Consider the following 14,101-nt stretch of genomic DNA (forward strand, 5'->3'; position numbering starts at 1 on the left):
AATAAAGGGAATACAAATCGGAAAAGAAGAAGTAAAACTGTCACTGTTTGCAGGTGACATGACACTATACATAGAGAATCCTGAAGATGCCACCAGAAAACTACTAGAGCTAATCAGTGAACTTGGTAAAGTTGCAGGATACAAATTTAATGCATAGAAATCTCTTGCATTTCTATACACTAACAACAAAAGATCAGAAAGAGAAATTAAGGAAACAATCTCATTCACCATTGCAACAAAAAGAATAAAATACCTAGAAATAAACCTACCTAAGGAGACAAAAGATCTGTATGCAGAAAAGTATAAGACTCTGATGAAAGAAATTAAAGATGGTACAAACAGATGGAGAGACATACCATGTTCTTGGATTGGAAGAATCAATATTGTGAAAATGACTATACTCCCCAAAGCAATCTACAGATTCAGTGCAACCCCTATCAAATTACCAGTGGCATTTTTTACAAACCTGGAACAAAAAATCTTAAAATTTGTATGGAGACACAGAAGACCCCAAATAGCCAAAGCAGTCTTGAGGGAAAAAAAAATGGAGCTGGAGGAAACAGGCTCCCTGACTTCAGACTATACTACAAAGCTACAGTAATCAAGACAGTATGGTACTGGCACAAAAACAGAAATATAGATCAGTGGAACAGGATAGAATGCCCAGAGATAAATCCACGCACATATGGTCACCTTATCTTTGATAAAGGAGGTAAGAATATACAATGGAGAAAAGACAGCCTCTTCGATAAGTGGTTCTGGGCAAACGACAACTACATGTAAAAGAATGAAATTAGAACACTCTCTAACACCATACACAAAAACAAACTCAAAATGGATTAAATTAAATGTAAGGGCAGACACTATAAAACTCTTAGAGGAAAACATAGGAAGAATACTCTTTGACATAAATCATAGCAAGATCTTTTTTGACCCACCTCCCAGAGTAATGGAAATAAAAACAAAAATAAACGGGACCTAATGAAACTTAGTTTCTTTTGCTATGCCAAAGCTTTTATAAACAAGATGACAAGACAGCCCTCAGAATGGGAGAAAATATTTGCAATATTGTCCATGAATCAATGGACAAAGGATTAATCTCCAGAATATATAAACAGCTCATGCAGCTCAATATTAAAACAAACAACCCAGTCAAAAAATGGGCAGAAGACCTAAATGACATTTCTCCAAAGAAGACATATAGATGGCCAAGAGGCACATCAAAAGCTTCTCAGCATCACTGATTATTAGAGAAATGCAAATCAAAACTACAATGAGGTATCACCTCACACCAGTTAGAATGGACATCATCAGAAAATCTACAAACAGATGCTGGAGAGGGTGTGGAGAAAAGGGAACCCTCTTGCACTGTTGGTGGGAATGTAAATTGATACAGCCACTATGGAGAACAGTATGGAGGTTCCTTAAAAAACTAAAAATAGAATTACCATATGACCCAGCAATCCCACTACTGGGCATATACCCAGAGAAAACCATAATTCAAAAAGACACATGCACCCCAGTGTTCATTGCAGCACTATTTACAGTAGCCAGATAATGGAAGCAACCTAAATGCCTATAGACAGACGAATGGATAATGAAGATGTGGTACCTATATGCAATGGAATATTACTTAGCCATAAAAAGGAATGAAATTGGGTCATTTGTAGAGATGTGGATGGATCTAGAGACTGTCATACAGAGTGAAGTAAGTCAGAAAGAGAAAAACAAATATATTAATGCATATATGTGGAACCTAGAAAAATGGTACAGATGAACTGGTTTTCAGGGCATAAATAAGAGACACAGATGTAGAGAACAAACGTATGGACACCAAGGGGTGAAAGTGTCAGGGGTGGTGGTGGTGGTGGGATGAATTGGGAGATTGGGATTGACATATATACACTAATATGTATAAAATAGATAACTAATAAGAACCTGCTGTTTAAAAAATAAATAAAATTCAAAAAAATTTTATATTACACGTTGAATGACAATATTTTGGGTATAAAAGGTTAAAGAAATACTCTCTGCTTTGGTAATAAGTAACTATCTTAGGTCATCATATTTGTACGTGGTTGTGTGTGTGTGTGTGGATGATTGACCTGTACCTGCTTAGGCTCTGTGCTTTTGCTCAGTTAAGAACAATGAGTTCATAAACTTCAGACAGATACACTGCTTACCCTCTGAAGAACTTAAGGATGGCTCATAGCTTATCAGCCTTTACTTTCTAAACGAACACCAGAGGCGGGTACAAATGGGAAAATGAACATAGTCAAAACAGGCAGCAGCCACATATTCAGAATTGCTGGAATAACTATCCTGCCTGGCACTCTGATCCCCCCCCCAAAAGTGTCTTTTTCTCTTCTACCATGCATGTGTCAGTCATGTACATAGCTCATAAGCAGTTGGCAAGTACAGGAATGATATTTCTGTATAATACAGAAGTGTTGTAAATGTGCTTTCCCCATACCACGTAAGTGTCTATAAGTGGTTAGTGGCAGGCCTTCACGATAGAAAGCCTTGGTGATATATGAGGACCTTAAGGAAAAACTGGAATCTTGCAGTTAGTGGCTTATCTCAGAATAGCATGCACAGTCATCAATGTAAAGATGGAATCTTGGTCTTGGCCACTGATCTAATGGGGGGTGATTTTGTCCCCCTGGGGACATTTGTCAAGGCCTTCCAACATTTTTTTTTATCACAACTGGGTGAGTGCTCCTGGCATCACTGAGTGGGGGCCAGAGAGGCCTTCACAACAAAGCATTATCTGGCCAAGTATCAGTGGTGCCAGAGTTGAAGAAGGATGAGTAGGTGGCTGGAGGGTGAGTGTGTGTGATAAGCACAGTGAGAAGGAGAACTAAATGTGCATCTTCCTCATTGGGAAGTCAATAGTGATGCCTAAAACTGGGAGGAAAAATCAGTAAAAGCAATGCAAACATGTCATTTTGATATTTGGAAGTGAACATGAAAAGAATCAGCTAGAAATGTTGAAAGTAGTTAACTTCTGGGAAAGGGGCTGTTAATTAGTTTAATTATTTGTTTTAATTAGCCAGGTATAATTAGTTGATGTTCTTTATTAAATGTATATTCAATTTCAAATAAATAAAACCTTTGAAATATGTTAAACATACTGACTTTCAGAGAAGTGTCTTACCCAAAGTCACACAGCTAGATTTGACCTCACACCTGAAACCTTAATTAACATGGGGAACTAAGATCCCGTAAGCCGTGTGGTGTGGCCAAAAAAATGTATATAGTATATATGCTCTAGTGCATCTGATACCAACATTTAATTATACGAACGCCATGAGTTCCCTGAGGCTAGGATCTACATTGGATTCAATTTAGTGATCTCCAGAATGATGAGTCTTAGATGCGCGGGGAATTATAACAACTTGACTGCCTACTCACTACCGAGAAGCTCAGGAAGGAAAGAAATAAGCCCAAGGCTTGGGTTTGGTTATGTTAAAAAAATAACACTAACAGCCCTTGGTGTTGTGTTTCTTCTTAAATATGCTCTTCTGGTATAGTCTTATCCAATCCCATAGTTTCAATGAATACATATTTTGATGACTTCCAGAATATATCTATAGATCGTATTTCTTCAGTTTCACACTAGTACATCCATCTAATTTCCATTTGAATGTTCCACAGATATCTCAAACTCTGTGTCTAAAACTGAAAACTCCAAACCTGCTTTCCTTCTTTGTTTCCCAAATCAGTAAACAGCCCCATCCGGTCAGAAACTTCCCCCATCCCGGCAGAAACTTCCAGTTATGTTTACCCCTCTGTCTTCGCGTCCCCAGAGCCGCTCAGTTACCAGCTAACCCAGATTCTACTCCCTACCCTCTCCCGGTGCTGTCTCCAGCACCACACCCTCAACATGCCCGCCCTCCCCTCCTGCCCAAACTGCCTCCACAGCCTCCTGGCCTCTCTGTACCCTGGCCTTCCTGAGCACCGGTGACGGCCTTGCCATCAGAGCAGTCTTTGTAGAGCACAAACCTGATAGTGTCACTCCTGCTCCTCTTAGCTCAGCGCTGTGTCTGCGTTCGGGACTGAATCAGAACAATGCTCTTAGTTCCTTGAGTTCCGTTGGATACCGTGGTCCCTGTACTAAAATGTTACAGCTAGCAGGATGTCCTTCACAGTATATGCACCTGTGTTTTTTTGTTTTGTTTTTTTTTTGTTTTTTTTTTGCGGTACGCGGGCCTCTCACCGTTGTGGCCTCTCCCGTTGCGGAGCACAGGCTCCGGACGCGCAGGCTCAGTGGCCATGGCTCACGGGCCCAGCCGCTCCGCGGCATGTGGGATCCTCCCGGACCGGGGCACGAACCCGTGTCCCCTGCATCGGCAGGCGGACTCTCAACCACTGCGCCACCAGGGAAGCCCATGCACCTGTGTTATTTTGACTGTTTTTGCATTTTTATTTTATTGACTCCAGAAGAGCTAATGTGTCTTTTCATGGGATGAAGTCATACACCGTGTGGCACCTTGTGACAGACTTTCACATATCATACTGTTTTCAAGGTGCATCCAAGTCACAGCATATACCTTTACTGCACTTAACTTTTATTGCCAAATAATATTCCGTTGTATGGATAATACCACATTGTTATTTCTCCTTTTTGGTTACTGTGACTAGTGTTGCTGTGAACACTTTGTGCAAGTCTTTGTGTGGACATATGTCTTCATTTTTGCATTGTTGTTAACTTTGAGGAGTTGCCCCTGTGTTCCCAGGCAGCAGCACCATTTTACGTTGCCACCAGCACCTGAGGAGGTTCCAGGGTTTCCACACCTCTGTTAATGCTTGTCATCATCTCTTTTTTCATTATAGCCATCCTAGTGTGTGTGAACGGGTATGTGGTGGTATTGATTTGTATTTCTTTGATGATTAATGATAAGCATCTTTTTCATGTGCTTATTGGGCATTTGTATATACATTAATTTTTTTCAGTGTTAATAATTTAAAATAAAATTGTAATCTATTTTTCCTCAGATGATGGAAACAAACTCAAAAAAAGTGCTAGCATCAGAAAACAGAAAAAGGAATGCTGTTAGAGAAGAAAATGAAAGAGAATTGTATGGGTCATTGAATATACTTTTGGAAAAAATAGAAAGAATACCAGTGAAAAAGGAAAAGACTTCAGAGCTACAAGTTTCAGCAGAATGTAGCCAAGATAAATCATTGGTCCAACAGGATGTGAATTTACCTCCTTCTGTGTCAACCATAGCTGATAAATTTCAAGAGCAACTGGAAGAGAAACGATCAGAAGACTCCATTATACCAGCTGTGCTTTCTGCAGATCCAGGTACGTGGCCCCGAATTTTGAGTATTAAAGAAAGGGACACTCTAGTTGAAAATGATCCACCTCAAGTGAGAAATTTTAACTTTCCAAAGGACAGTACAGGGAGGAAGTTTTCAGAAACTTACTATACAAGAATTCTTCCAAATGGTGAAAAAACCACTAGATCCTGGTTACTTTATTCGACCTCAAAAGATTCCGTGTTTTGTCTATATTGCAAACTCTTTGGGGAAGGAAAAAATCAACTAAAGAATGAGAATGGGTGCAAAGATTGGCAGCATTTATCACATATTCTTAGCAAACATGAGGAGAGTGAAATGCACATCAACAATAGTGTTAAATATTCAAAATTAAAATCTGCTTTGAAAAAAGGTAAAACTGTGGAACACAGATTACAGGAGAACATGGGAAAGGAGGGTGTGAAGCTGTTGTACACCTTAGACCTGATCTGACACGATGAGGTCGCACACTTATTCAGACCTGTACCCGACAGTCGGTGCCTCTGTGCTGAGGCTCCCAGACGGAGTGATTCATCAGCTCATTAGCAATAAGTATCATAGCAAGTAACTAGTAAAGATGGTTTCTGCTCCAAATTCTAAAGCTAATTGGATTTGTAGTGATTAATGCCGATTTCAGTGAAGGCAATTGTTGATCTTTTCAGTTTTTCAATTCACACCTTTTAAAATGGGCACTTCAGGACTGACATTTGACTGGTGTGGCTAATACTCTGAAAGAGGGAGGGAAAGACTTGAATTTATCAGTACCAGTCGAACAAGGTACTTAGGTGAACAAGCATTGTTATTCAGAAACAGAACGGGGATCTGAAACTGCAGCTTTTTGCTATTAAACCAAATACTTATGGTTTATTTCATTTGGGCAAAATGTTATTTTATTATTTGAGCAAAGCAGCATCATTTGTTATGTTAAATAGATTAAAGTGAATTTGTGTTTTATTGGTTTTGTTTTGTTTTAACTTAATTTGTAAACGTTTTAGCTTTTATTGTCAAAACTATAAGCATAAAGAGTGTATACCTATTTTTATGTTGGTACAAATACAAGAAATATTAAAAATATAGTAAGTTAACCTTTTTGTGTTGTGGCCTTTTTTTCTTTTCATCTGAAGGAAAAATACACTTATGAAAATTAAGGGTGTACGTTTTTTCAGTTGGTTAATCAGTGTTCCCTTCACCATGTATTTACTAATTCTCCCTTTGTTTCTGGTTTCTGACAGCAGTTCTGTTGTGTATCCCATCCTTACATACACTTGTTTCAAGGCTTTTCCTGTGAGCAGTGCCTGAGCAGATCGAGATGCGTCCTTGGTAGGGCCAACACGGGAGCACTTGCAGACTCTGTAGCGGAGGCCAGCACAGAAAAGTGTTTGGGGAATAACCAGGAAGATCATTCTCATTAGTTTATAATCATTTTGTTTTCTGACAGCTGGACCGTTTCAGTCTTTCATATTTGGGCCTGAATGGGGCTCTGGGGTGTTTCCAAAATCCAGCCTCCTCCAGAGGCCTGTGGGGATACTCCGAGCATATCCAGTTCTGAAGTCCCTCTGCAAATGTTTCATGTGCCCATTATTTCATGAACACTTACCTGTTAATCAAATGACAGATTTGTCATGTGATTGTCTTAGATAGACGCTTGGGTATCTGAGCAAACTAATGAAACCAACCAGCGGCCACTTTATCCATTGAGAAAACAAAATTAGATCCTCAACTTTTAACTTGTTTCATTTCTTCAACATACTGCAGGCACACCTATGAGGCACGTGGTAATGAGTTAAATATGAAAAATTCAAAAGATGTAGGTGCTGGGTTTATCTGTGTTCACTGTAAATTTCTTTAAACTTTTTGATGTGTATGAAATTTTTCATAATGAGATGTTGAAGAAAAAGTCAACTGTAAATTCAGAAGATGATAAAAGTAAATCTCTCTAGCCTGGTGAATCATTTAGTTTCTTTTTCCTTATCTAGCTTTTTTTTTCACATTGTAAAATTAGTATGGACTCACCTTAAAGAAGGAAGGAAGAAAACAGTAAGTGAAAGTCCTGCTTACCGTCCCCCACTCCTCTGCTGCAGGATTTGTCACCCCTGATCTGGACACACCCAGGGTCTGTTTCCATCATTTTAATTTCACTGAGCAAAGGCATTAGAAAAAAATTATTTCCTACTACAAATTTAATATCAAAAATTAGGAAGGGCAATTCAGAACAACAGTCCTCAAGAAATGGCAATTTATTGGTTTTGTCATCTCACAGAGCACAACTGAATTTTTTTCATAAACCTCAGATTTTCAAAATTGCTGTCTTGGGCTTCCCTGGTGGCGCAGTGGTTGAGAGTCCGCCTGCCGATGCAGGGGACACGGGTTCGTGCCCCAGTCCGGGAAGATCCCACATGCCGCGGAGTGGCTGGGCCCGTGAGCCATGGCCGCTGAGCCTGCGCGTCCGGAGCCTGTGCTCCGCAATGGGAGAGGCCACAACAGTGAGAGGCCCGCGTACCGCAAAAAAAAAAAAAAGAAAATTGCTGTCTTTAAGACTCTTACATTGGGGCTTCCCTGGTGGCGCAGTGGTTAAGAATCTGCCTGCCAATGCAGGGGACACGGGTTCAACCCCTGGTCCAGGAAGATCCCACATGCTGCGGAGCAACTAAGCCCATGTGCGCCACAACTACTGAGCCTGCATGCCTATATCCTGTGCTCCACAACAAGAGAAGACACCTCAATGAGAAGCCGGCACACAGCAACAAAGAGTAGCCCCAGCTCCCTGCAACTAGAGAAAGCCTGCATGCAGCAATGAAGACCCAACGCAGCCAAAAATAAATAAATAAATCATTAAAAAATAAAGAATCAAAAAAAAGCCTCGTACCGTGAGCCATTTCCTTCCTGTGACCCCCTGTCCCTCACTTACTCAGTACTGTAGTCAAGGAAGAGTCGCCAATAGCCACTGTGTATGTATAAGTTACAGTTTGTTGTACAGGATGGAGAAGTGAATGAGTAATTGGAGCAAAGAGCTCAGTCAAGTTCGGTGGAGGGAGTGATGCTGTATCATTTTAGGTCGTATCACTTCTGTTTCAAAGCTCTGAAGTTCCCCGTTGCTTTCAGTTTGAAACTCCAGCTCCTTGGCATCAGCGGTAGACCGTAGGGAAAGAGGTGGTGGATAAAGACAACGTGAAGTACAAAATTTGAGAAGTGGAGCATATCTCTTATAATGAACTATAAAGTGTGACCATGTTAGGATGAAATTAAGAATTTGAGAAGTTAACTAGAGTTGAAAGAATAATCTGAGCCACATACCCAAGTCTTTGTTTTTGAGAAAGTGAGAAGTTAGTTTGGGAAAATAGTGGTGTGATATTCTGGACTATAGAAGGTTTTCAAACGCTTATGACTGGTTTTCTTTTACGCAGCTGAGTTGTGGTGGTTTTTTTTTTTTTTTTTTCTGGCCACGTCGCACAGCATGCCGGATCTTAGTTCCCCAACCAGGGATCGAACCCGTGCCCCCTGCAGTGGAAGCGTGGAGTCTTAACCACTGGACCGCCAGGGAAGTCCCAGCAGCTGAGCTTTCAAGCTTGGAGAGTAGACGGTTATGAATCACTGCCCTGGAAGTCACATTTGGAGTGAAGAGCAGTTATTCCGGTTCACGCCTACAGATAGAGCAAGCGAAACCTAAAGCCCGGGAAATGCGACTAACAGCTCACTCACGCGTGTTAAAAAAGACTTTCATAAGTCACGTGCTTACAAATTAATAGAATTGTAAACCTCCAGTTTACCAAACCGAACTCGGGTCGCCTGCCCGAGGCACAGCAGTCAATCCACTGACCCGGTTTGTGGGGAAGGAAAGTAGCATTTATTTGCAAGGCACCAGCAAGGCGACCTGGCAGCCAACCCTCGAAGGCCCCGAATGCCCTGGTGGCTTCAGGGTAAGGGTTTTTAAAGACTAAAATTAGGGTAAGGGTCTTAAGTGTGTGATCAGCTCATGGTTCTTCTGATTGGTTGGGTCTTTTTTTTTTTTTTTTTTTTAGTTTCTGCTTTATAACAAAGTGAATCAGTCATACATATATATCTGTTCCCACATCCCTTCCCTCATGCATCTCCCTCCCTCCCACCCTCCTGGTTGGGTCTTAACACACAGATTTCTGTCAGTCTGGCTCCAGTTTGCCTGGTCTCTGACTTTGTTAAGCAGTTCGCATGTGGTGGAGCCCTGGTTTCTGTGAAATGACTCAAGGCTCTGCTCAGATTGTTACCTACATCCCTTGAGGAGGGACTAGAGGTTCTGCAACTGATTTATGGCTCAACTGTTGTTCAAGCTACTATTACTTGTTTCTGCATTTTCTCACTTCTCTAATTATTAGCTGCTTGAGTCTGCTCTTTGGAACTCGGGGAAGGCCTAGGAGATCAAAGCTTTTCCTACAAACGAAAGGTGGGGAACATGGAGAAGCTTATACCCAGGAAAGCTGCACAGGGTCCTACTCAGTTTCACTATTGAAACTGATCAAGGGAGCAAAAAAGAGAAAAATAACCAATATGAAGAACCACTGGAGATCCTATGGACACTAAAAACGTAAGAAAGTATTATGATCAACTTAGGTCAAAGAGTTTGACAAATTTGATGTGATAGACTAATCACTTGAGAAACAACTTACCAAATCTGTCCCAGGAAAAAATAGAAAATCTTGAATGGCTTGTCTCTGTTTAAGAAATTGACTCTGAAATTACAAGCCTCATCACAAAGAAAACTGCAGGCTCAGATTCCTTCTCTGGTGAAATCTTCTGTAGGGAAGAGATAATACCCATCTTGAACATAAACTCCCAGAAAATAGAAAGAAAAGGGCACTTCACAACTTGTTTTACAAGGCCAAAAATATCCTGACAAAGATATTGAATGAATATCAAAGAAATAACAAAACCTGACAAGAATAATACAAGAAAGAAAAGTTACAGGCCATCCTCTTTCATCCATTTACTTTTTCGGGGGGGGGCATGCCACGTGGCTTGCGGAATCTTAGTTCGCCCGCCAGGGGTTGAACCTTGGCCCACGGCAGTGAGAGCACTAAGTCCTAACCACTGGACCACCAGGGAAGTCCCCAAACTTCTATTCGCATAAGGATACGAGTCATATCAGATTGGGGCCCGCCTAATGAAGGCATTTAAACTTAACTACCTCTTTAAAATATCATCTCCAAGTGCAGTTGCATTCTGAGGTCCTTGGGGTCAGGATTTTAACATGCAGGGGGTTTCGAGAGGACACACCAGCTTTCGCCTTGGCACACGGACGCTTACTCTTGGGCCTCAGCAGCCTCGACCAGCTTCACCTGTAACTCCTTCCTACCCATCCCTCCAGGGACTTGGCTTTCTAAACTTCCTGTTTCCCCGAGGGGCAGACCCTGTCACGACTCCAGGTTTTGTGTAAGTCGCCTCTCTACCTGGTTTGACCTTCCTCGCCTCCCTTATTTTTGTTTGCATGTTTATTTGCGAGCAGAACCCTGCTATGTGTTCATAATTGATAAGTTTCAGGAAATGATTTAGGTATCCTTATCTGAAATCCACAAATTCCCCTCAAGAAAGAAGGTAACTGGCAGTGCTGTCGGGCTTTGGGGAGGCCCGTAGCTCTCAATCTTGGTTACATCAGGTGAGATCATCTAGGCACCGTCGACAGGTGGAAGGCATGACCAAGAACCGCAGGCTTGCAGGCCAAGAGCTTCTTCCCGTATCAGTGCTGGTGTGGCCTGCGTTTTCACTCTCCGCAGATTCGTATTACATCCTTTAACTGAAGAATCACTGCATCTCTTTGTGTTCTTCCGCTAAATAGCTCTGATCAAAGTTTAAAAACTCTATGGTCCTGCATCCTCCTCCTTCTGTGGGTGAAACTCTGCTTATCCGTAAGTCGCAGGCTTCACTGGTGGCCCAGATTGTCACTCCCTTTGCAGAGAAGTACGTTGTTTGGTCAGGGCCTCCGAGTGCCTCCGTAAGGCAGTGCCACGCCTGCTGTGGACACGTGGAGGCTTTCACAGGGGAGGGTCCGAGGGGCCAGGCTTCCGCGGGGTTCTCGGGGCGAGTGCGCACCCCACCCTGGAAGCCCCAGCCCTGATCCAGCCTCTGCGCCGCTGCCCATCGCGTAGATGCGGCTCCAGGAGCCGGACCCAGGCGCATCGCCCCTCCTCCTGGCACCTCTCCTCCGGGGCCGCAGAGTGCGGACGCCAGCGCACAGACCACGGGCCGAGCCCCGCCTGCGGGTGGTGGGGGCGGAGGAGGTGGGGACGCTGGTGGGGGGCCTCCGGGAGCGGGGAGAGAACACGGGGCCTGTGCCTGTGGCCTTATGGAACTGTGACCTTAAAACAACTCTGGGGCTTCCCTGGCGGCACAGAGGTTAAGAATCTGCCTGCCAGTGCAGGGGGCGCGGGTTCGAGCCCTGGTCTGGGAAGATCCCACGTGCCGCAGAGCAGCTAAGCCCGCGAGCCACAACTACTAAGCCCACGTGCCACAACTACTGAGCCTGCATGCCACAACTACTGAAGCCCACGCGCCTAGAGCCCGTGCTCTGCAACAAGAGAAGCCACTGCAGTGAGAAGCCTGCACACCGCAACGAAGACCCAACGCAGCCAAAAATAAATAAATTTATAAAAAAAAAAATAAAAGCAAACAACAACAAAAGCAAAACCAAAAGATCTTCCAAAACTGAAAAGCAATGAAACAAGGAGGGAGGTCAGGGGGAACAGAAGAGAATATCCAAGAACTGTGGAAGTGTAAATGCAAGTCATGGGAACACCAGAGGAAGAAGAAAGAAAAGAACAAGAGAAATATTTGAAACAATAATGACTGAGAATTTCCCAAATTAATGTCAGATACCAAACCACAGATCCATGAAGCTCAGAAAGCTCCAAGCAGGATAAACACAAAAACAAGCTACACGTGGGCATGTCGTGTTCAAATGACAGAAAATTAAAGGAAAAAATCCTGAAAGAAGCCAGAGAAAGAAAACACCTTACCAATAGAGGAACAAAGATTATAATTACATTTGACTTCTCCTCAGAAACAAGGCAAACAAGAGAGTGGAGTGAAATATTTAAAGTGTTGAGGAAAAAAAATACCATTGTAGAATTCTGTTCCCTGCAATCTTATCCTTCAAAAGTGAAGGAAAGGGCTTCCCTGGTGGCGCAGTGGTTGAGAATCTGCCTGCCGATGCAGGGGACACAGGTTCGTGCCCCGGTCCGGGAAGATCCCACATGTCGTGGAGCAGCTAGGCCTGTGAGCCATGGCCACTGAGCCTGTGCGTCCGCAGCCTGTGCTCCGCAACGGGAGAGACCACAACAGTGAGAGGCCCGCATACCGCAAAAAAAAAAAAAAAAAAAAAAAAAAGTGAAGGAAAAATAAAGACTTTTTCAGACAAAGATAAATTGAGGGAATTTGTTGCTAGTGGATCTGCTTTGTAAGAAATGTTGAAAGATGTGCTTTACAGAGAAAGAAAATAATATATGTCAGATACTCAGATTTATATAACGAAAGTAAGAGCACTGGAGAAGGAATGTGAATATAAAATAAAAACTTTTATTTTTCTTATTCTTTTTTTTTTTTTTGAGGTACGCGGGCCTCTCACCGTTGTGGTCTCTCCCGTTGCGGAGCACAGGCTCCAGATGCACAGGCTCAGCGGCCATGGCTCACGGGCCCAGCCGCTCCGCGGCATGTGGGATCTTCCCGGACCAGGGCACAAACCCGCGGCCCCTGCATCGGCAGGCGAACTCCCAACCACTGCACCACCAGGGAAGCCCTATTTTTCTTATTCTTAATTGATCTAACAGATAACTTTGTTCAAGATAATAATAGAGACAATATATTAAATTATACATATATATGCTTGTATATGGATGAAATGAATGACTGAAATGATACAAGGGATGAGAGGGAGGAATCAGGATTATTTTACTATTACAAATTACACTACCTGTGAAGTTATCGGTGTTATTTGAAAGTGGTCTTGGATTAGTTGTAAATAAATGTATATTGCAAACTCTAGGGCAACCACTTAAAAAAGTAGAAAAATAAGTACAACTGATATGCTAAGAAGGAGAGAAAATGAAATTATAAAATGCTTAGTTAAAACCACAGAAGGCAGAAAGTGTGGTCTACAAAAATAGGAACATGATAAACCATAATGGAAAAAAATGAAAATAAATGTATTATATGTATAATTAAGTCACATTGCTGTACAGCAGTAATTAACCTAACATTGTAAACCAACTATATTTCAATTAAAAAATATAAATATAGGAACAAAGAACTAGGGCAACAAATGGAAAATGATAACAAATATGATATAAATCAAACTATAGCAGTAATCACTTTGAACATCATTGATCTAAGTGCACCAATTAAAAGACAGAGATTACCAATTAAAAGATAGGGTTGATCAAAAAACAAGACCCAATTCTATGTTGCGTATAAGAAACCCACTTTAAATATAAAGGCATAGGGACTTCCCTGGTGGTCCAGTGGTAGAGAATCTGCCTTACACTGCAGGGGACGCGGGTTTGATTCCTGGACGGGGAACTAAGATCCCACATGCCTTGGGGCAACTAAGCCTGTGCACCACAACTACTGAGCTCGTGTGCCTCAACTAGAGAGTCTGCGTGCCGCAAACTACAGAGCTCACATGCTCTGGAGACTGCACACCATAAGTAGAGAGAAGCCCGTGTGCCACAACAAAGAGCCCGTGCACCGCAAGGGAAGATCCCATATGCCTCAGTGAAGATCCCGTGTGCCGCAACTAAGACCAGATGCAGCCAAAAATAAAATAAATAAATGT

The 14,101-nt window shown here is 42.3% G+C and overlaps 1 protein-coding gene across 1 annotated transcript in view; it reads left to right on the forward strand.

The window, feature by feature from the left end:
- ZMYM5 (zinc finger MYM-type containing 5) overlaps positions 1-11,068 on the forward strand; it is a gene marked incomplete at both ends in the record, with an annotated part of 34,775 nt that extends 23,707 nt beyond the window's left edge. The window contains 3 exons of the mRNA XM_079721644.1: positions 4,999-5,376; positions 9,051-9,221; positions 10,931-11,068. Of these exons, the coding sequence (XP_079577770.1) occupies positions 4,999-5,376; positions 9,051-9,221; positions 10,931-11,068 (687 nt within the window). The remainder of the gene's footprint in view (positions 1-4,998; positions 5,377-9,050; positions 9,222-10,930) is intronic.
- Positions 11,069-14,101: the final 3,033 nt, after the last annotated feature.

The sequence above is a fragment of the Hyperoodon ampullatus genome (assembly GCF_949752795.1).
Source record: "Hyperoodon ampullatus genome assembly, chromosome: 16".
Lineage (NCBI taxonomy): Eukaryota > Metazoa > Chordata > Mammalia > Artiodactyla > Ziphiidae > Hyperoodon > Hyperoodon ampullatus.